The 21,624-nt window shown below is 38.4% G+C and overlaps 1 protein-coding gene across 1 annotated transcript in view; it reads left to right on the top strand.

Annotated features, from left to right (window-relative positions):
• The window catches only part of LOC150078286 (centrosome-associated protein ALMS1-like), a 71,824-nt gene that overhangs the window by 17,172 nt on the left and 33,028 nt on the right, over positions 1-21,624 (top strand). The window contains exons 2-3 of the mRNA XM_090385265.1: positions 8,774-8,933; positions 15,789-15,846. Of these exons, the coding sequence (XP_090241391.1) occupies positions 8,774-8,933; positions 15,789-15,846 (218 nt within the window). The remainder of the gene's footprint in view (positions 1-8,773; positions 8,934-15,788; positions 15,847-21,624) is intronic.

Genomic DNA, 21,624 nt, shown 5'->3' with positions numbered 1-21,624 from the left:
GCCTGACAGTGTACTTTAATCCCTGTGATGTCATCTGATTCATTAGTAGTAATAATGAGGTCAAGAATATTCTCACTCCTGGTACTTTCTCTAACATGCTGTTACAAATAATAATCATCTAGTTTATTTTTAAAAAAATTTTTCCCGTGGTGAGTTTCAGTCCCACTTATTTCAATCAATATGGGCAGATTAAGGTCACTCATAATAAGACATTCACGTTTTCCATGCCCATTCCATCTTCATATAGAGCCTCTTGTCATACTCTTCAATCTTCTGGTCTGCAGATTACTCCCACTCTCATTATACCTTTGCTTCCAACTAACTCGCATCACAGATTCTGTGATTATATGTTTTATTGGCGCCTCCATAGCTAGGTGGGCAGGAGCAGCAGTGCGTAGCACACGCTTCTTGATTAGACTGGGGTTCGAGCCCATGACCACCAAATACGGAGGATGCGGAAGGTAAAGATGACCACTGACCACCGCATATCCTCGGAGCAATATGGCCTTAGTTGCTAATGATCCTAAAAACCAAATAACAACAACAACTATGTTTTATTAAACTCATATACAGGACCATGAAAAATACAGGACCATGCTGAGGAAATGTCGCGAGCTAGGCCATAATGTCTATGTGTCTGCAATTCTGCCCAGACACGATAGGAGGGATTATATGTTAAGAGCCTTGTGGATTAACTCAAGACTTGAAGGAATCTGCAAGGCTTTAGGGGGTAAATTTCTATCAGCATGGCCCACACTTGTAGGTAGAAGGAATTTGTTTTGTAGAGACGGAATACACTTAAACAAAGGTGGTGCAAAAGTTTTTGCCAGTATTATTGAGGATACCTTAAAGGTTCAGGGAAACTGCTAGTTAGGGGGGATGTGGGTAATACTGACACGCGTTTATCTGATAATATTGGTCAAAGTAACTCTTGCACATACCTCAAGAGTTCTTATCTGTTACCCCAACTGGACGTATTATCTAGATGTTCTGGGGGCACAAACGTTTCACGTGGGCGGGTAGCTAATGCCAGGGAAGAGAGCCTAAAAAACTTCAAGGGTTGTGTTAGGGTTGTTAAATATACAAGAACAGTAAATCTTAATTGTTTATACAGTAACGTTAGAAGTGTCGTCAATAAAATGAGCGAATTCGAACTGCTGGTTAAAACAAGTAACGCGGACATAATAGGGCTTACAGAGACGTGGTGCCACCCGGAAATTGGCGATGATGAGTTTCAGTACGGCTTGTATAATGTATTTAGGAAGGACAGGTTAGATAGAAGGGGTGGTGGGGTAATGCTTCTTATCAGAAGCAGCCTGAGTGCGACGATAGCTTTCCCGGATTCAGACGTTTCACATGCTAGTACAGAGTCTGTATGGTGTGAGATAGTTGGAAACAAAGGTATAATGCGAGTAGGAGTAATCTACAGACCAGGTGATTGTGAAGATTATGACAAAAGCCTCTACATGCAAATGGAATGGGCAAGTAAGCGTCAATGCCTTATTATGGGTGATTTCAATCTGCCTCTAATTGATTGGAGTAAATGGGAAGGAAACTCGACATGGGGAACAAAATTTTTAAATCAACTAGATGACTGTTATTTGTATCAACATGTCAGGGAAAGTACTAGAGAAAAGAATATCCTAGACCTCATCATCACACATGAATCAGATGACATAACAGGGCTGACAGTAGAGGAACCAGTAGCAGGAAGTGATCACGAAGTTCTACGGTGGATGATGACGAGAGAGGAAGCAGAAGTAAAAGGCAAAGGAATGGGTTTTAATTTCAGAAAAGGAAATTACGATGCCTTAAGGTACTACATGGCCTCTATTAACTGGGTAGATATCGCGCAGAGAATGAATACAATTGAACTGTGGTACGTTTTTAAAACATTAATCACAGATGCCTTGAATGCGTATATACCATTAAAAAAATACTCCACGAGAAGGGTTCCAAGTTGGATGAATAGTGAAGTTGCCACATTACTTGAGCAGAAAAAGGTGGCATGGAAAAGTTACAGAGCAATAAAAAGTACTGAAGCCTATAACAGCTACAAGGTGATGTGTAATAGAGCCACAGAAAAGGTTCGACAGGCAAAGGCAGTTTATGAGAAATCACTAGCAAACAGAGCAAAGAGGGGGGATAAAGAATTCTTCACATATATAAATGCCAAGAAGAGCAGGACAAACCAGATCGGACCTTTATGTAAGGGAAAGGGGATAGTAATAAATACACCAGCTGCCGTTGCAGATGAACTCAACAGTTATTTTGCATCGATATTTACAAATGAAAAGCCTTTTGTGGCAAAGGGAAATTGTGGGAGCGAAGTTAAAAAATATGTAATTAATGATATTGAAATTTCGCAAGATTATTTAATGAAAAAACTTTCGAGCCTACAGACCAGTAAGGCTCCTGGAGTTGATGGAATATACCCTATAATCTTAAGAGAGGCGGCAAGCGAGTGCATTGAACCATTGAGGCTAATTATGCGAGCATCATTAGACTCTGGGGAGATTCCCTTGGATTGGAAAAGTGCAAATGTATCTCCCATACATAAGGGTGGCTCTAAAAGTGAAGTTGGAAATTATCGACCTGTCAGTCTGACTTCAGTAGTAGGGAAAATCATGGAGGCAATGATCAAGGGTGGAATTCAGGATCATTTGGATCGAATTGAAATTCTCAAGGATACTCAGCATGGTTTCGTAAAGGGAAAATCATGTTTAACAAATCTGGTTCGCTATTTCGAAAGGGTCACTCACGAGCTGGATTTAGGGAATAATTTCGACATTGTTTATTTAGATTTCAGCAAAGCTTTTGACTCAGTCCCACATGAGCGGTTGCTTTATAAGCTGGAACAGGTTGGAATCACTGGGAAAATCCTTAGATGGATAGAAGGATGGCTTCAGGGCAGGAGGCAGAGGGTTGTGATAAATGGCTATTCCTCAGATTGGGTTGATGTAAGAAGTGGGGTTCCCCAAGGATCAGTATTAGGACCACTGTTGTTTTTAATTTTCATAAACGACATTGATGAAGGGATAGAGGGCGTGATGTCTAAATTTGCAGATGATGTTAAAATTGGGAGAGTAGTTAATGATCACTGTCAAGCTGAGCTTCTTCAGAGAGACCTAGATAGACTTCAGGAATAGTCAGAAAAATGGCAGCTGTGCTTTAATCCAACAAAGTGTAAGGTATTACACCTGGGAAACAGTAATCCCAAAAAAACTTATTCACTTGGTGGAGTTCAACTAAAGCCAGTACTGGAGGAAAGGGACTTGGGTGTTACGATACGGTCAGACATGAAATTCTCTGAGCATTGTAAACAGGTTGCAAGGAAGGCCCATGGTGTCCTATCAATGATCTATCGAACTTTTGCAAGTAGAGATAGGGACGTGATAATCCCATTATATAAGGCTTATGTTAGACCACACTTGGAATACTGTGTTCAAGTATGGAGACCGCACCTGAAGAAAGACATCGAGCTTCTTGAAAGGGTGCAAAGAAGGGTAACTCGCCTGGTGAGATCGGCAAAAGGGCGTCCTTATGAAGAAAGACTTCGAATATGTGGGTTGCAGAGTTTGGAAACTAGACACCTTAGAGGAGATTTGATTGAGTTGTTTAAGGCTCTGAGAGGCATCAGTAAAATGAATGAGGACAAAATTTTCAAGATTATAAATGATGCTAGAACTAGGGGACATAAATTCAAGTTACGGGGGGAAATGTTTAGATTGGATTGCAGGAAGTTCTATTTCAGCCAGCGAGTTATAAATTACTGGAATAAGTTGCCTTCATGGGTGGTAGAGGCCGAGAGTTTGGGGAAATTCAAAGGTCATCTGGATAGTACTTTCGGGTAAGGGAAGCACATAGGATGATAGGTTTAATTTCCTTTTTATCATTTTTTATTTTATTAATTATTATTATTTAGTTATTTATTTTTATTTTTTTGTTTTTATCATTGTTTTGTTCGGATTTATATTTTTTTTTATTTTTTATTTTTTTTATTTTTATTTTTTATTTTTTTTGGCTGGTGCAGCATAAGCCATAGGCTTTCTTGCACCATGCGGCCGTTACTAATACTAATACTAATATACAGCCACTCCCCAACATACGTAAGGGTTGCGCTCTGCTGAATTCTACGTAAGTCGGAATTTCCCTAAATGCTTATGCTGCACTCACAAATTTGATCGAAGCAAAAAAGTAATGTTCGATGAACATGTAAATAGAATTATTTATTCAACTTTTTTATATTATGCGCAGGAAAAATTATAAAATTACAAAAAGAGAGAGGAGACAGGCATACCGTCAGCAAGTTTTACCTTTTGAGCATTTTTGCCAGAATTAACTCTCCAGCTGACAAGCACGTCGCTGCGGAAGTTGAGGGCTGTGGAGATTTAGAAGGGGTTTTTTCCAACACATCACAAAATTTCTCTGCAGCTACAGAAAAATTTTGTGATGTGTTGACCTCATTTCTTGACCTTTTGCATCCTCCGTATTTGGTGGTCACGGCACTGGCGACTTCATCACATACTTTAATATTTTGAAAACCAGCAACGATGCTTGAACCTATTAAATCATCCGTTGTAATCAGGTCACAAAGGAGGTTAGGCAGGCGAAGGCAAATTACGAGAAATCTTTGACAAAGGATGCTAAGAAAAACAGCAAGGATATCTTTACTTATATAAACGCTAAAAAGAAGGGGATGAATCTGATTGGTCCACTTGATATTGATGGTTCGACTGTTGATGATCCTTCTCAGACAGCAAACAAACTGAATGAGTATTTTGCATCTACATTCACACATGAGGAGTTATTAAGGTTTGAAAATGGCAGAAGGCTATCAAATTGTAGCAGGATGCTTAATGATTCTGTAATAACTGAGAGCAAAGTGGAGGAGAAATTGTTGAAGTTAAACATAAGAAACATCCTTGGACTCAAGGGAGGTCCCCATGGACTGGAGATGTGCAAATGTATCCCCAATTCACAAAGGGGGATCGAAGAGTGACACGAGTAATTACAGAACAGTTAGTTTAACTTCTGTTCCAAGTAAAATAATGGAATCACTGGTTAAAGATGCATTGCAGGATCATCTAGACAAGACTGCAGCAATAATTCAGACACAGCATGGGTTTGTTAAGGGAAAGTCTTGTCTGACAAATTTGATAGGATATTATGATGTGGTTACAAAGGAACTGGATGCAAAAAATAATTTTGATATCATATATTTGGATTTCAGGAAAGCTTTTGACACTGTTGCGCATGGAAGACTATCATACAGATTTGACCAGAATGGTATTAAGGGTAAGTTGCTACAATGGATAAAAGGATGGTTGAGTGGGAGAAGAAAGAGGGTGGTAATTAATGGGTGCTGCTCTTCGTGGACTAATGTTATTAGTGGAGTCCCACAGGGTTTGGTGTTGGGTCCTCTGTTGTTTTGTATATTTATCAATTATATTGATGAAGGTATATCAGGCTTAGTGTCGAAGTTTGCAGATGATACAAAGGTTGGCAGGGTTGTTAATGACAATAATGGCAGTGTGCTACTGCAACAGGATCTAGATAATTTGGGCAGATGGGCTAAGAAGTGGCAACTGAAGTTTAACCTTGACAAATGCAAAGTACTGCATATGGGTAGAAGTAACCCCAGATAAACATACACTTAAGGTGGCAGAAAATGAAAAAGACCTGGGAGTAATTGTGCAGTCAGATATGAAGTTTTCTGAGCAATGCAGACAGGCTGCCAAGGCAGGTAATGGGGTTTTGTCAATGATATATAGGAATTTTGCTAGCAGGGAAAAGGAGGTGATTGTCCCTCTGTATAAGGCAATGGTCAGGCCACACCTTGAGTACTGCGTACAGGTCTGGAGGCCTCATTTTAGGAAGGATGTAGATTTGCTTGAGCGTGTACAGAGAAGGACAAGATTGGTGAGGGGAATGAAGGGATCCTCTTACCAAGAGAGGCTTAAGTTGTGCAAATTGCAGTGGCTGGAGACTAGGCACCTGCTCGGTGATCTCATTGAGGTGTATAAGGCCTTGAATGGGTTGAGCACGCTGAATTCTGATGGGATCCTTCCACTTGTTCAGATTACGAACCTAAGGGGACATAAATTCAAATTAAGAAAAGACAGATGTAGAATAATGTGCGGAAATTTGCCCTTAGCCAGCGGGTGGTTAATTGCTGGAACAAACTTCCATCTCTCCTTGTGGAAGTTGATAGGTTAAATATATTTAAGGAGGAACTGGACAGGCATTTGGAGGGAATGGCGTGTTTTTTTTTTTTTTTTGTTTTTGGCTGATGCTGCATAAGCTCATACACTTGCTTTCTTGCATCACATGCTACTACTACTTGCCACGAACTTGGCTTGGGGTTTGCCATACTTATCCTTAATATCTTCATAAATACTTCTTGCTTTTGCTTGACTGGCAATTGGACTCGGGGGCACTTGCTTCTGAATGCTGTTTTGTGATCACTGTTGATCTTAAATGCGCTGATCCTTCAATATGTTATTTTATACACTCACTGTCCTAGTATTCACTGTTGAAGCAGCAAGACCTAATTCCATGTAATAGATGACAAACTTTGTCCTGTTTATACTTCTTAATTAATCATCTTCATTTCTAAATCAATTTTGTTTCGTTTCCTAGCACTGCCTATCACCGACCAATAGAAGTGCCAGCGCTTGCACTTTCTGTTGGTCCCTTTCCCTTCACCATTGTAATGAATAAATAGGAATGAAGAGAAGATTCCGAAAATTTTTGTTTTTTATATTGATTGAAGATTTCAGTGAAGGGGGACTCATTTCACCTTAATACTGTAACGTAAAAACTCACAAAATTCCAGTTATCAGTATTACTGCAAATGCAATAAGATAGTTTATTACCCATTTATAATAGATTTTGATAACAGAAAAGCCCAATCAACCGGAAAGTGCAAATGATTTTTATTGTTTTATGGTAGTGACCTCCATAAATGTGTTTTAGAAAAATACCACAAAGGTGTTCAAAATTGATTCTCATAATGGAACATATGATAACGATGAAAGTGTAGTGCGATTTCCATTATAAAAATCACCTTTTAGAGAGATAAATAGCTTAGTTATATAGCGAAAATTTCAACTTCCAAGGTCTTGGAACAAATTACCAAAAAAAAAAAAAAAAAGTGTTATTGGGTTCACATTACGATATTTTCATGATATCCATTTATTCCTACGGGATGCAAAATACGTTTCCATGTTTTTTTTTTTTTAGTTTGCACTGGCCGACAAAAACTTATGTAAAGTCGAATTTCCATAAGTCGAGTATTACATAAGCCAAGGAGTGGCTGTATATATATAAAATACATGCCCAGTACTACACTAATTCGTTAGCAGGTGATGTGTCAGGATTCTTGCTGAACCCCATGGTTTATGATCTGAAGGTAGGGCAGTTTTAATAACTTCTAAATTAATTTCAAAATAAACTTCATGGGGGGGAAAGCACACCTGAATTTAATACTTCCTAAACATGTGATTAAAATAAACAGAAATATATGCAAAATAATAAATGAATAAATGCAGAAGTAAGCATTAATATAAAATATTAATGCTTACTAGCATGACCTCCTGTAGTGATCCAGTGATAGGATTATCAAATAAAGTGCCTGTGAGGCTGTTGAACTCCTATACTATGTACTTTATAAAGTTAGTAGAGAAGTCTCTACCAATATTTTATATATGTAAGTCCTGAAATTTTGAAGTGGATTATGTTTAAAGCACAATTCAGTCTGGCAGTTTGAATTGCACTTAAAACATTCTTAGGAACCAGCAGGAACACACCCTGAAAATTTGATATTTATCTGACTTTTTATTCTTGAATGATGCCAGATCGTCTGTAAAACACTTTCATTTATATTACACAGTGTGCTTCATAACATTGGACCTGTACTTTCAGGATTGGTTCAGGGCCTGAAAACAATGAAAAAAGATTATAAACATTTTTTCAATTCTGAATAGTTACAGTGCTTGGCAATTTGAATTTTAAAAAACAGCTATGGAGCAGTGGTAAAAAATAATTGAAATAATAAATAATGTTGAATAAGCAGAAACATGTCCAGTAAAATGTTTATTCATGAGGTGTTTATTCTCATTTATTTTTTTATTTCTTTTCATCAGTTTTACATATCCATTTTTTTATTTATTTATTTTACTCCATAGTCATTTTTTTTTTAAATTTAAACACCTGCAGTTCCCATATCCATTCAAAATCATGCACTAGAGTAGAATGTGGCCTGGGCCTTAAGGCACCAAATGAAGTTAAAGAAAAGACTCAGAATGATTGAATTTAATTATAGAAGTCTATGATTATGGCTTTGATTTTTTTACTCTTTCAAACACTAGCATCTATGTGTAATCCAAACATCACACATTGGTGCTTGGCTTTTCTCATTTAAAAATTTTTTTATATCTAGTACGTTGGTGGTTGGAATAGTTACCGAGGAAATGTTAAGGTGAAACTATGAAAATGACTGCATCCAGATACCAGCTCTTAAAGGATGCAAAATGAATAGTATCATTGGGACACTTTTACACGTATTGTGAAGGGATGGCATTTTCTGTTTGCTTTTGAGAGCTTAAGTCTTGGTAACAAGACTTAAGACCCTACATAGATATAACCTCTGTATTGTGTTTTGTCATAATGAAAAGCAAAGGTACTTATTTAGCAGTAGGCACTAAAAATCTTAGTTACAACATCACTGCACACCATATCATTTGCAACTTAAGTCATATATGATTTTTAGGAATCCTTCCATCTGAACTGTGGTCATCTTATCAGACGCTCTCAAGGTAGATTACTGAAAGTAGCAAAACTTGCTGAACTAAGGAGAAGATGTACTGCTTTAGCACTAGAAAGGGCAAGGTTGACAGATTATATGAAAAATAAAAGGTGTCATTCAAAAGGTATGTTTTCATATTGAAATGTAATTTTTTGTATGGTTTGGTTTAAGTTATCACAAAAATAAGTTCTTTTATATTGTGGATGTGCATCTGGTGAAGGTAAAGAAAGAGACTACAAAAATCATGGCATGCTGGCAGCTTCCTACTATGCGATTTGTAAGCAGAAAGAGTGTATGTGTGATAAGCCAATTGTCTATCAACAAGATTTCCGGTTATGAGCTCAGACAACAGTATTCTGATACCTGCAGCAGCAAATGCAAATTGTGGCAAACAACGACTGCTGGTGATCACTCAGTAGCGTAACATTTTTCATATGGAGTGAATCTAAAGCTGTCCACTTTGCAAATTTACCCTACCACATATTATTAAACTTGTGAACAGCCTGTGTTGGCAATGACAAAGTGATATGTCTTTTATCAGCAGCATAAAAGTATACCTAGCATTTTAACATTTGTTTCTGTATATGGCATGTATTTCTTGTTTCTGTATATGACTTTCTGTATTTCTAAACATACAGTGACTTTTTTTTTTTTTCTCCCCTTGTCCAAACTCTGGATTTGAGGTGGGCAGCTAAGAGCTTGATGGGCCCAGATCTGCAAACATTGAATAAGTAATACATTTCGTGAGGCTGTGATTTAGAGGGAAACCACTCCCTCAGTTTTCTCCCAAGCCACAGCACTCCTACTAGTTTGAGCCTTTTGCTTTGCTGCTCTAGTCTGAGACATGATTTCCATTCAAATTCAATTTACTTAAGAATACTACACTAAAATAATATACTTAAATGCAATATTAACACTATGAATCAGTTATGCAGCAATAATATGCATTACACTATCTAGTTTGTTATTAAATATACACTGAGTGGACAGAAATCATGGGATACCTACCTGGTATTGGGTAGGCCCACCTTTTGCCCAGATAAGGGCAATCACACGGCAAGGCATTTAGTCCACTAGTTCATGAAAGCATTCCACAAGTATTTCCATCTATGCTTGCTGCACCGTTGTCCTTAATTCCATCACATTCCTGGGTGGAGGATCCAAAGCTCGAACGGACCTTTCCACGGCATTTCAAAGATGCTCCACAGGGTTCATGGCCGGTGGGGAGGCCATTCCATGGTGGTAAAATCTGCAGAATGCTCTTCGAACCATGTTCTAGTTACCATGGCTCAGTGGGGAGGTGCATGCCCTGTGGGTGCATGATGACTATGAAGGGATGCAGATGGTGTGCAAGGATGGACACATAACCTGGACTGTTGAAAGATGTTTAGACATACCAGAGGTCCAAACGTGTGCAGTTGAACACCCCTCCCCAGACCATTACCAATCCATCCACCTGCCTGAACAGTTCCTTATTGATATGATGGGTGCATAGCTTTGTGCCAGATACACACCCTCCCATTCTCTCGAAATAACTGGAAACAGGACTCTTCGGAGCAGGAGACCCATCTCCAATCATCCAAGTTCCAGTGCTGATGTTCTTTAGCCCAGTTGAGGAGTAGAGTTCTGTGTCATCATGTTAGCAGTGGGACTCTGGTGGGTTTGTGTCTGCCATAACCTATTGTGGCTAATGATCACGATGGTCTTGGCGGAGATGTTTCTGGCACCTCCCTCATTGAAGTTGGCAGTGATTTATGCTACTGTCACTCTCCAGTTGGCTGAAACAATGCGAGACAGACGTCGACGACTGCATTCATCCACCACCTTTCTTTGCCCACAGTGCTGTTCATGATGAGCTGTTATTCCAAGAAATGGTATATTCCTGATACACTCTTGATACTATCACACGGGTATAATGCGATTTCTGTACACCTCCATGATAGAGTGACCCATCCATCAGGCACCCACTATCATCCCTCTTTCGAAGTCTGTTAACTCACGATGTTTATCCATACCGACACTGAATTACCGTCTACGTGAATGAAGTGATGCAGTTTACCTATATACCTGCCAAGTGTTGGGTTCATCCACTAGCAAGAGGGTGAAAACGTAGTCTTTCCCAGGAACCTGGTATCCCATGAATTCTGTCCATGGAATATGATTTAATATGCTAATTAGACCAATAAAATGGCAAAATTTTTCATTATATCAATATATCAGAAACTTCTTAATTATGATGGTTAAGTTCTTTACAGACCAGTGAAATCAATTGACTGTTTCAGGGTATATGCACCCTAACTGGGATGAAAGTATTAATTGCTCTTTGAACTCTATGTTTGAATATGTAAGGTTAGTACCAAGTATATCAAGTGAGAGTGGCCTCTCCGTAGCCGAGTGGTCAGGAGTGGGAGTGCAGTAGCACACGCTCTTTGAGTAGACTGGGGTTCAAGCTCCTGACTGCTGAATACGGTCGATCTGCCAACCTGCACTGGACCAGCGTGGCAGATTATGGTCCATTTCCCTCAACATGAATTGTTGAGGAGGCTTCCATCCTGCAGTGGGTTGATAATGGCTGCACTTTACCTTTTTTATATCAAGCGAGTCTCTGATAACCAAAATTCTTCTGAGTGCAAAGTTAAAAACTAGGTATCTACTTTGCCATTTCGGTAACATATCTGACAGTGTTCAGCAGCCAATGTAACTAACTACTGAGGGGTGGGGGGAGTATTCGAACAGCCGACTGAAGGAATAAAGAAAAATCCGAATAGCAAATCAAACATAGTTTGTTTTAGTAATATACACGATTCATAAATGAATTCATGGGCCACATAAAATTAACATTATATTTTTTAATAGTGAATAAAGGTTATGCGAGCAAGTGATTGAGTGACATGTTTGAGAATAACATATCACTCAGTCACTGTTAATGTTTACATGTTACTTAAGTGACATGTAAACATTAACAGTCAATAAACTGATTGGCACATCAATCAGCACTTAACAGAAAGCAGTTTGCTGATAAGAGTTCTGGTAATTTGAGGATAGTTTTTCGTAGTCTCTTTCTTTACCTTTGCCATACATCCTTATTTGATATGTCCCCATATCAAACAAGGATGAACGTAATAATTTCTCCTCCTGGGTTTTTAATTTATCACAGATTCATTTTAATGCCAACTATTTCTTACCCAAACTAACACAACCCCTCACCAAATATATTCTTGTGCAGTACAGAGAACAAGTTCAACTCTTTTGCTTGGGGTTATAAATACTACAGTACTAATTCTGCTGCTTCCCTGTACCAAATATTCATTTACATTTCATTCTTTTCCTTTTATTGTTCACATATACAAAGAATTCTCTACCTTTCTTGAACTGCTTTGCCAAACCCTTTTCATAATCTGCATTATCCTGCCTAACCTCCTAACTTAATTACACATCTTATATTGATAGGATCTCTTGATAATCTATAGATATTCCAGGCAGCCTTCTTTTCTGATACTGATTTCATCAATTATTTTATCATCCATTTTGGTTTCCACTTTGTGCCATAATATTTTTTAATGGTATGAAAGAGTGTGTGACATCCAGAATTACTTTCTGATATATTTTCGATTTAAATGAATTCAAACGACGCTTATAGCCAACCCTGCTACCTTTTCCTTGGATGCATTAAATACCAAAACAAATCACATTTTATTTGCTGCGGCCCCCCTGGCGGCAGCAAATAAAATGTGGTTTGTTTTGGTAATTTACACATTCTTAGATGTACAGCATAAAAATAACATTATAATAACTAGGTATCCTCTTACGTCATATCAGGAAAAAATTGATTCCAAATCTATTGAAGCGATGGAGGCATGGAAACATTTTTCAATTGTTACCACAGCTTTATCTCCCAGAGAAGTAAAACCATCAACATTAAATACGTATTGGAAAAATGTATGGCCAGAGTCAGTTCATTCAGGAAATATGTTAGAACCGGCAGACAACGGAATCGGTGTGATAGTAGAACTTGATAAGTAGGAGGGGAAGGTTTCGATGGCATGACTACCGAAGCAGTCAAGAATCACTGGTAGCAAAAGAGGCTGGCAAAGCGGATTCGGTGGAAATGGCATCAGAAGTAAACCAAATAAATTGCTCAGAATAATAGCCTGAGAGGACACAAATTCAGGAAAGATGGTTTTAAGATAGATGTGTGGACGTCTGCCTTTAGCCAGTGGGTGGTTGATTGGTGGAACAAACTTCCATCTGTTGTTGTAGAAGTTGATCAGCTTAAATAGATTCAAGGCAGAACTTGACAAACATTTGGAGCGAGTGGATGGGTGAAGTAAGGGGTGTTTTTTTTTTTTTTTTTTTGGCTGATGCTATATAAGCTTGCTTTCTTGCATCATGTGCTTTTGCTAATGCTAAATTCAGAGGATGATAGCACAGATGAAAATTCTGCAGTTCCAAATTTTACACTAAAATCCACAAACAACCCTTTTAAGTACACGGTCAAAGTGAGAGGTCCTTTAGGCACTTCAGATCCAACTTGGTGATTGTCTCTTCTCCAATGGAACCTTTATCTCATGGCTATTCCCAACCTTGTGTTGTTTGGCATTACAAGAATGCAAAATGGGATGACTTGCGAGACTTCTTTTCTTCTTTTCCTTGGTCGGATTACTGTTTCAAAACTTCTGATATCAACCTTTACTCAGATCGTGTCAGTGAAATTATTCTTGCAGGAATGGAATCCTTTATCCCACACTCCACTTTAAAATCTCGTCCTTTATCTAAACCTTGGTTTTCCAATAAATGTGCTAAGGCTGTCCAAGAGAAGAATGTTGCATATCGTAATTGGCTTGTTTCTAATTCTTCAGTTTCATTTTCTGCCTACACCAAAGCTCGCAACAATTGTAAAATTATTAATCAGTCCAAACTAGAGTTTGAACAGGCTAAGAGTCGAAAACTTGCTTCTTGCCCTAATGGTAGCCAAGCATTCTGGTCTCTTGCCAAAGCTATTGGCCGCAACTTTTGCCCATCTCTGCTCCCACCTCTCTCCAAACCAGATGATTCTATTGTCACTTCAGCCAAGGATAAAGCTGACCTGCTAGCATCCCATTTTTCTTCCAGCTCATGTATTAATGATCTTGGTAAAACACCTCCCACCATTCCCAACACGCTCCATTCAATGCCTCCTGTGGTCTTCTGTCAAAAGGATATCAGAAGGATTTTGATGAATCTTGATGCTAAGAAAACTCCAGGTCCTGATGGTATTTCTCCACTTGTTCTCAAAACCTGTGCTCCTGAACTTACTCCAATTCTTTGCCGCCTTTTTTCACTTTCTTATTCCAAAGGTGTGTTTCCTTCTGCTTGGAAATTTGTTCATATCCAGCCAGTTCCTAAAAAGGGTGACAAATCCCTCCCATCCAATTATCGTCCCATTGCAATTACTTCTACTCTTTCTAAAGTAATGGAGAAATCAATTTACCGCCAACTCTTAAACTACCTAGAAACCTTCTGTCTGATCAACGATCGCCAGTATGGATTCCGTCAGTGTCAATCCACTGGTGATATTCTGGCTTATGTTACCCATTTATGGACTAATTGAATGGAAAGGTTCGGTGAAACACAAGTAGTTGCTTTTGACATCTCAAAGGCTTTTGATCATGTTTGACATAAAGGTCTCCTAAACAAGCTTCCATCTTATGGTTTGCCAACTGTTTTTTTGTAATTGGTTATCCAGTTTTCTCTCTGATTGCTCACTGAGGGTGATGGTAGATGGCTCTCTGTCTTCTAACTTCTCCACTAATGCCGGTGTCCCCCCCAAGGTTCAGTTCTTTTCCTCTTGTATATCAATGACCTTCTTCCATTGACTGGAAATCCTATCCATAGTTTTGCCGATGATAGTACATTGCATTCAATTTTCCATTTTGAGAAACCTTGTCCTGCTCAATCTGCTTCAACTTCTCAAAAATCTGCTACCAATTCCTTAAATGCCAATCTTCAGGTGATTCTCCAGTGGGGCAAAGACAACTTAGTTGATTTCAACCCTTCTAAAACTCAGTCTTGTCTTATATCTCGCAAAAAGGATTCTTCTGCTCCTATGCTTATCTTTAGTGACACTCTGATTTCTAGGAAAAATGATTTTCTCTTTTGGGGATTACTCTGACTGCTAATCTCTCTTGGCACAAGCACATTACAAATATTGCTTCCTCTGCATCCTAAAAAACTTGGTTTTCTCTTTCGCTCTCGGCGTTACTTTTCTTCCAAACCAGCTGCTCACTCTGTATAAATCGCAAATCCGCCCTTTCATGGAATATTGTTCCCACATCTGGGGTGGTGCCCCCAAAACCTCTCTCAGGCTTCTTGATTCCATTCAAAAGAGGGCAGTTAGGTTAATTAATGATTCATCCCTAACAGAGTCTCTCCACTCGCTTTCTCATAGACGCACTGTTTATGCTGCATGCCTCTTCTACTTCCATGGGCACTGTTCTTCTGAATTGGCTTCTATAATTCCCGCTCTCTCTTTCAAAACAGTCCGAACACGTGCCGCCACCAGCCAACATCCATTTACTGTCCAAACCCACAGAACCAACTTTTCATCTTCTTCATTTATTCATTCAACTGCCGTTTTCTGGAACAAACTTCCTTCATACGTATTTCCTGAAAATTACAATCTACAGAAGTTGAAGTCCAATGTCAACAAACCCAAGCACGGTACTAAGTACTACAGGTTCTAATACCTCTCCTGTTTGGGGTTCACATAAAAAAAAAAAAAAAAAAAAGTGGTATGGCATAAACGTAGCCGAGCAATTAGAATCTTATTTTTATTACTGCCTGAAACTGCAGAAGTTACTTTATAATTATTGTTTAGTTTATTGTATCTTTATCAAGTTGAAATATGATAACAAATCCAAAAATTATATTCCCAGTCTTCCTGACTATTTCTTAGTTGGATGCACTAAAAATAACCCATATAATTGTTTTTTGCTTACAGTACTTATAGATCAGAAAAAGCTGTTTTCACACAAAGAAATGAGAGAACAAACTGAGAAGTAAGTAATTGCATGTTTTTTAACCATGTGTTTGTAATTAGTAATAGAGCTAAAAATATTAGTACATATGAATTTTCCATCCCAATTCTTTAGTGCTAATCCAGTGTCAAAAGAAATTATAGCCAACTGAATCATTTGAAATAAAAGAAGTATTGTGGGTAATTATGCAAGTGTAATTAGAAATTTAACTGCAGATATCACTAGAATTTAGTAAAAAAATAATTCATATTTATTTATATCCTCCATGATACAGAATAAAATTCCAGTATTACCAGATAAAATAGGAAATTTAAACATCTTGATGAGGTTCCATAGTTAAGTGTATATTCATGCATTCATTTTTCACCTACTGCACTTTCTGATCAATTTCTTAATTTTTATAAATTATACATTATGTAAATGACACATTCATACACAGATATACAGGGTGTCTCAAAAATACACGGCATAACTTCAGGAAGGAGTTCCTCATATGTAGACAAAAATATTTTATATCAACATAGTTCCTGAGTTATTAACTGGAATGTCCTATCTCCCGCAGGTGATTTCCTTCATCACAAGGTAATGACAGAATCTGGTGGTTTTCCATTCCAACCATGTACTCAAATCAGGAGCAAGCGGATATGCACTTTATGTACGGTTTGGCGGACGGCAATGCTCTGGAGGCTCGTCATTTGTACCACGAAAGGTTCCCAGAACGAAGATGTCTAGACAGGAAAATGTTTGAAGGTATCCTTCGCCGCCTTTGTGAACAATGGGACCTTTACACCTCGTGCTGCCGACAGAGGACGACCAAGATCTACAACTCCTGAAGTAGAGGAGATTTTGTATGTTGTGCATGCCACTCCTGGAATCAGCTCATGCAGAATAGCAATGCAACTGGCTGTTCAATGTTCAACTATTTGGAGAGTGTTGCAAGAGCACCAGCTGTATCCTTACCATCTGCAACGGATACAGGCCTTGTCACCAGCAGATTACGCTGCGTACATAAAGTGTATATCCGCTTGCTCCTGATTTGAGTACATGGTCGGAATGGAAAACCACCAGATTCTGTCAGTACCTTGTGATGGCCCCAGGGGCTATTCTGGGGCAAGTCAGTGAATTTAGTGCGAATTGAGACTGTGATAGTTGAAATTGAGCTGACTTTCAACTTTTAATTTTTATTCTCTTTGTTCTAGTTTACTGTTGCCTTACTTTAGCTGCCCTACTTCCACGTAGTCTGGGGTGGGCGAGCAGGGTGAATCCCTGCTCGGCTAAACGGGCATTGACTGATTGTTGATAGGGTTTTTTGAGGAATTTTGTTGAGTATTTCCGTGCCCTTGGGCAGTTGCCCTTGGGACCATTTACCCGTTTAACTTGGGTTACGGTGTTTCAACGACAGTTGTCGTTTTAAAATTGTATTTAAAAGTTAAGTATTGGTTCGACGGCTCCTTGCTCTTTGAATTGTAAATATTGTATATAGTTATCAATTGTCATTTTTGATTTTTAGTTGTAAATAGAAAAGTTTTATTATTTACAATGACGAGTTCTAGTGATCTGGACTCAGTCTGTGAGCAAATTATGTCAGTAACATCAGAAGTTACTGAAGATGAACAGGAAGAAATAGCTAGAGATATCCTAGTTCAGGCTCAAGAATTGGTTGAAATTGAAGTTTCAACAAGTAATTTAGCTGGAACAACTGTTCAAGACAGCTCGTCGTCACTTCCTGGTCCTTCGCAATTAACGAGCAATGCTCTAATAGTATCAGGGTCTAAGAAGCAGAAAAGATCTAAAGGTACAGGTGAATCGGACAAGAGTGTAAAGAAGACTCGAAATAGAAAGAGACAAAGGAAAGAAACAGTGGAAAAACAGGCAGATCTTGATGGATTTTCAGAAATTAAGAGAGCTCGTGAACGATTAAGAGCTTTTCTGTGGGACAAAAATAGTAAAATGCCAACAGCTTCGATAAGAATTATTTTAGAAATGTGGGACGAATAAGAAAACAAAGTCCAAGAGATAAGCAAGAAAAATATGGTGTTAAAAGATCGTCTAAAACAAAAAGAAAAGTTAAAGAAGGAAACCTATTCGAGTATAGTCAAGAGTACTGAATTGACTGAAGATAAAGTGTCCAAAGATATGATCTTAAAGTCTACAAAAGGAAACTTAGACTAGTGAGCAGGTGAAAGATGGAGTATTGAATGAAATTCGTCCATTGTTGAAAGATGTTAAAGTGAGGAATATAAGACCAATTAGAGATTGCGGTGTTGTTGTGGAGGCAGTGACTGACGACGACCTGAATAAACTTAAAAGTTGTACAAAGCTAAAAGAGCTTGGATTGGATTGCTCAATACCTAAGCCAATATGTCCAAAAGTCGTGCTTTTTGATGTAGAAAAAGGGTTCAAGAAAGACGATATGGTTAAAGAACTGTGGGCAAAGAACTTCAAAGATCTTGGTCTAAGTGAGAAAAGAACTGTTGAAGGAATTGAAGTACTGACTGTTAATAAAGCAAAAGATGTAAATGTGGAAAATTGGGTTCTCCAAATATCACCAAAAATATGGAAAAAGTTTAAGACTTGTAAAAGGTTGTTGGTGGGCTGGTCAGCTTGTAAGTTTAAAGAAATTTTTAGTGTTACTCAATGCTATAAGTGTTTGATGTTTGGGCATGTTGCCAAATATTGCAGACAAGAAGTGCATTGTGGTCACTGTGGCGAGATGGGGCACTCATAAGAATTGTACTAATAAGAATGTCCAGCCTAAGTGTTGCAACTGTAAGCGAAATAAAGTGGAAGCGGGCCATGTGGCAGTAAATAAAGAATGTCCTCAATATAGAAAAGCGCTTGAAAATTATAAAAGAAAGATAAACTATGGGTAAAACACTAAAAGTGATTCAACTGAATGCCCAGCGCGCAAAAAGTGTGGCTATGCAAATTAATAACAGAATGGAGAAAGATGACATTGCCCTTCTCCAAGAGCCATATACTGCATGTGGACAAGTGAGGTGTTATCCTCAAGGATACAGAGTGATATCGGAAGGGGACTCTCCAAATGCTGCCATCATAATACGATCAAAAGATCTAGTAGTAACGAAAGTTATGGTACTGTGCAACAGGAATGCTGTCTGTTGCGGGGTGATTGGTGGCTTTGGTAGAGTGTACCTGGTATCGCAGTATTGTCAGCATGCAGAGTCCATATTTCCCGAAGTGGAATATATGGAAAAAGTTCAAAGATTACTTGGTTCTTGTGAGTTGGTCATGTCTCTAGACTCTAACTCTAATTCTCCTCTATGGGGTGGTGAGAATACTGATGATAGAGGTTATATACTTGAAGAATTTATAGCTGCCTCAGGGGTTGAGATTGTGAATATTGAAGGCCATCCGCCCACATTCTCTACTGCCAATGGCCAGTCCTATATTGACCTTACACTTGTAACAGGTGCAGTTAAGAATAAAATTAGGGGTTGGAGAGTTGCAGAGGGTTACACTACAAGTGATCACAATGCGATATTGTTTTCTATAGAAAATAATAATGAAGCCCGAGTTACATTTGATATTGAGCGATATTGTATAAAAAATGTATCTTGGCAAAAGTTTAATGATATCTTTTTGAATATGGTAAATAATGTTAACTGGCAAAATTTTGATGTCAATGAATATGTGTGCACATTGAGTGAAATAATAATTAACTGTTGTAATAGATGTTTTAAGAAAAGTTATGTTAAAAGCAGACCGGTCTTTTGGTGGACAGAACAATTGACAGTTTTACGAAAACAGACCAATAAATCAAGAAGGCTATATCAAAGGCACAGACGTTTTGGAGATGTTGACTTACTGGCTAGGTATTTGGCTAACTATAGGGATAAACGAAAAGAGTATTGTAAAGTTATAAGTGAAACTAAAAAGTCTTGTTGGGAGACTTATGTCAAGGAGCAAGGATCCCGAGACCCTTGGGGAATTTTTAAGATTATTGTTAATAAAAAAGGAGCACAGGACATAACTAGTACTATCGGTTCTGATGATAATCAAACCTTAAATTGGCGAGACTCAGTTAACAGGACGCTGAATGATCTTTTTCCTGAGATTAACAAAGGAGCTTCCACTCCGCTACAGTTGTGGATGAAAGAGCAGAATATGCAATATAACTCTGAAGTACTGGAAGAAGGGTTCTCTATGGATGAAGTTATGTTGGTGGTGGACTGGGCAAAAGCAGGAAAGTCACCAGGTCCTGACAAAATAGAAGTGAAAGTAATGAAGCAAGCTTTTATGTTGAGCCCTGAGACATTCTTAAATTTGTACAATAAATGTTTGTATTATGGTGCTTTTCCGCAGAGCTGGAAGGAAGCCCGTGTGAGGTTAATAGTTAAAAGTACAGATAGATTGCTGAATGATACAGGTGCATATCGACCCATTGCTCTTTTGTCAGTCTTGGGTAAAGTTTATGAAAGGTTGATTATAGACCGATTAATGATTATATACGAAAATAGGTCCATGTCCTCCTTGAGCCAGTATGGCTTCAAGAAAGGGAAGAGTGCAGAAGATGCCGCCTATGGACTAACCCAGATTGTTGAAATGAGCGGTGCAAGATACGTACTTGCAATCTTTGTTGACTTCAAGGGGGCTTTCGACCGGCTCTGGTGGGAGAGTGTTCTTGCTAGACTAAGGAAGTGTCAATGTGCAATGAATTTATATTATGTTTTTAGAGATTATTTCTCTGATAGAACTATAGTGGTGAGAAATAAATATTGTGAAGTCATTAAGAAAGTGAGTCGGGGATGTCCTCAGGGTTCCGTAATTGGACCTTTTGTCTGGAACATCATCATGGACGAATTCCCGGAGAACACTTTTGACGGTGTACAAAGCATAGTGTATGCAGATGACCTAGTTTTACTGGTCCATGGTGATTCCCGTCTTCAGTTGGAGACTAGAGCTGAAATAGCTCTTGATTCGCTAGACAGATGGTGTAAGCAGAATAGATTAGAAATATCAATGACTAAGACTGTCCAAATGTTGCTAAAAGGGAAGTTAGCAACATTTGGACAGTCTTAGTCATTGATATTTCTAATCTATTCTGCTTACACCATCTGTCTAGCGAATCAAGAAGTACAAATCGTCCCCCTACTGTTCGGCTGAGTGGAGGGGCTGTGCGATATGCTAGAGTGGTGAAATACTTGGGAATTATGCTAGAAGAAAGGCTCTATTTTACAGAACATATCAAGTATTTGAAATATAAAGTTAAGAGTATTGTATTCTAAGCTCCGGAGGGTTGTGAGGTGTGATTGGGGCATCAAGGCACGTTCGTTGAACTTATTATATGATTGCGTATTTGTCCCAATCATTACTTATGCCTCTGGAGCTTGGGTACATCGAATAGAAAATTCGTCGATACAAAAATATATGTCTCAAGCTCAACGTTTTGTTCTGTTAAGCATCACTCGGGCGTGTCGTACGGTCTCAACCGACGCCTTACAGGTAGTTGCGGGCAGAATTCCAGCATTATATAATGTTTTATTAGCTGGAATGATGTACTACACCAAGAATAACATAAGAAAGACGATATTAGGAGTCTCTTCCTGCCTAGAAGAAAATTATATATACTCAAGAAATGATGTAAAGCTAGAAAAGAAAAGGATTAGTCTTGAGATAGAAAATCTTTGGCAACAGAATTGGCAAAATTCTGAAAAGGGCAGGCAGTCTTATATGTTCCTACCATCAGTTCAAATTATTAAATTAAAAATAAAACCATGGCTCCAATTTGGCTTAAATGCTATGTTTTTGATGACTGGTCATGGCTTAGCTAAAAGG

Source organism: Mastigoproctus giganteus, chromosome 11 (genome assembly GCF_048544385.1).
Source record: "Mastigoproctus giganteus isolate SK-2022 chromosome 11, ASM4854438v1, whole genome shotgun sequence".
In the NCBI taxonomy this organism is placed as follows: domain Eukaryota; kingdom Metazoa; phylum Arthropoda; class Arachnida; order Uropygi; family Thelyphonidae; genus Mastigoproctus; species Mastigoproctus giganteus.
Note: the sequence above shows the minus strand (reverse complement) of the source record. Positions and strands in the feature narration are given on the sequence as shown.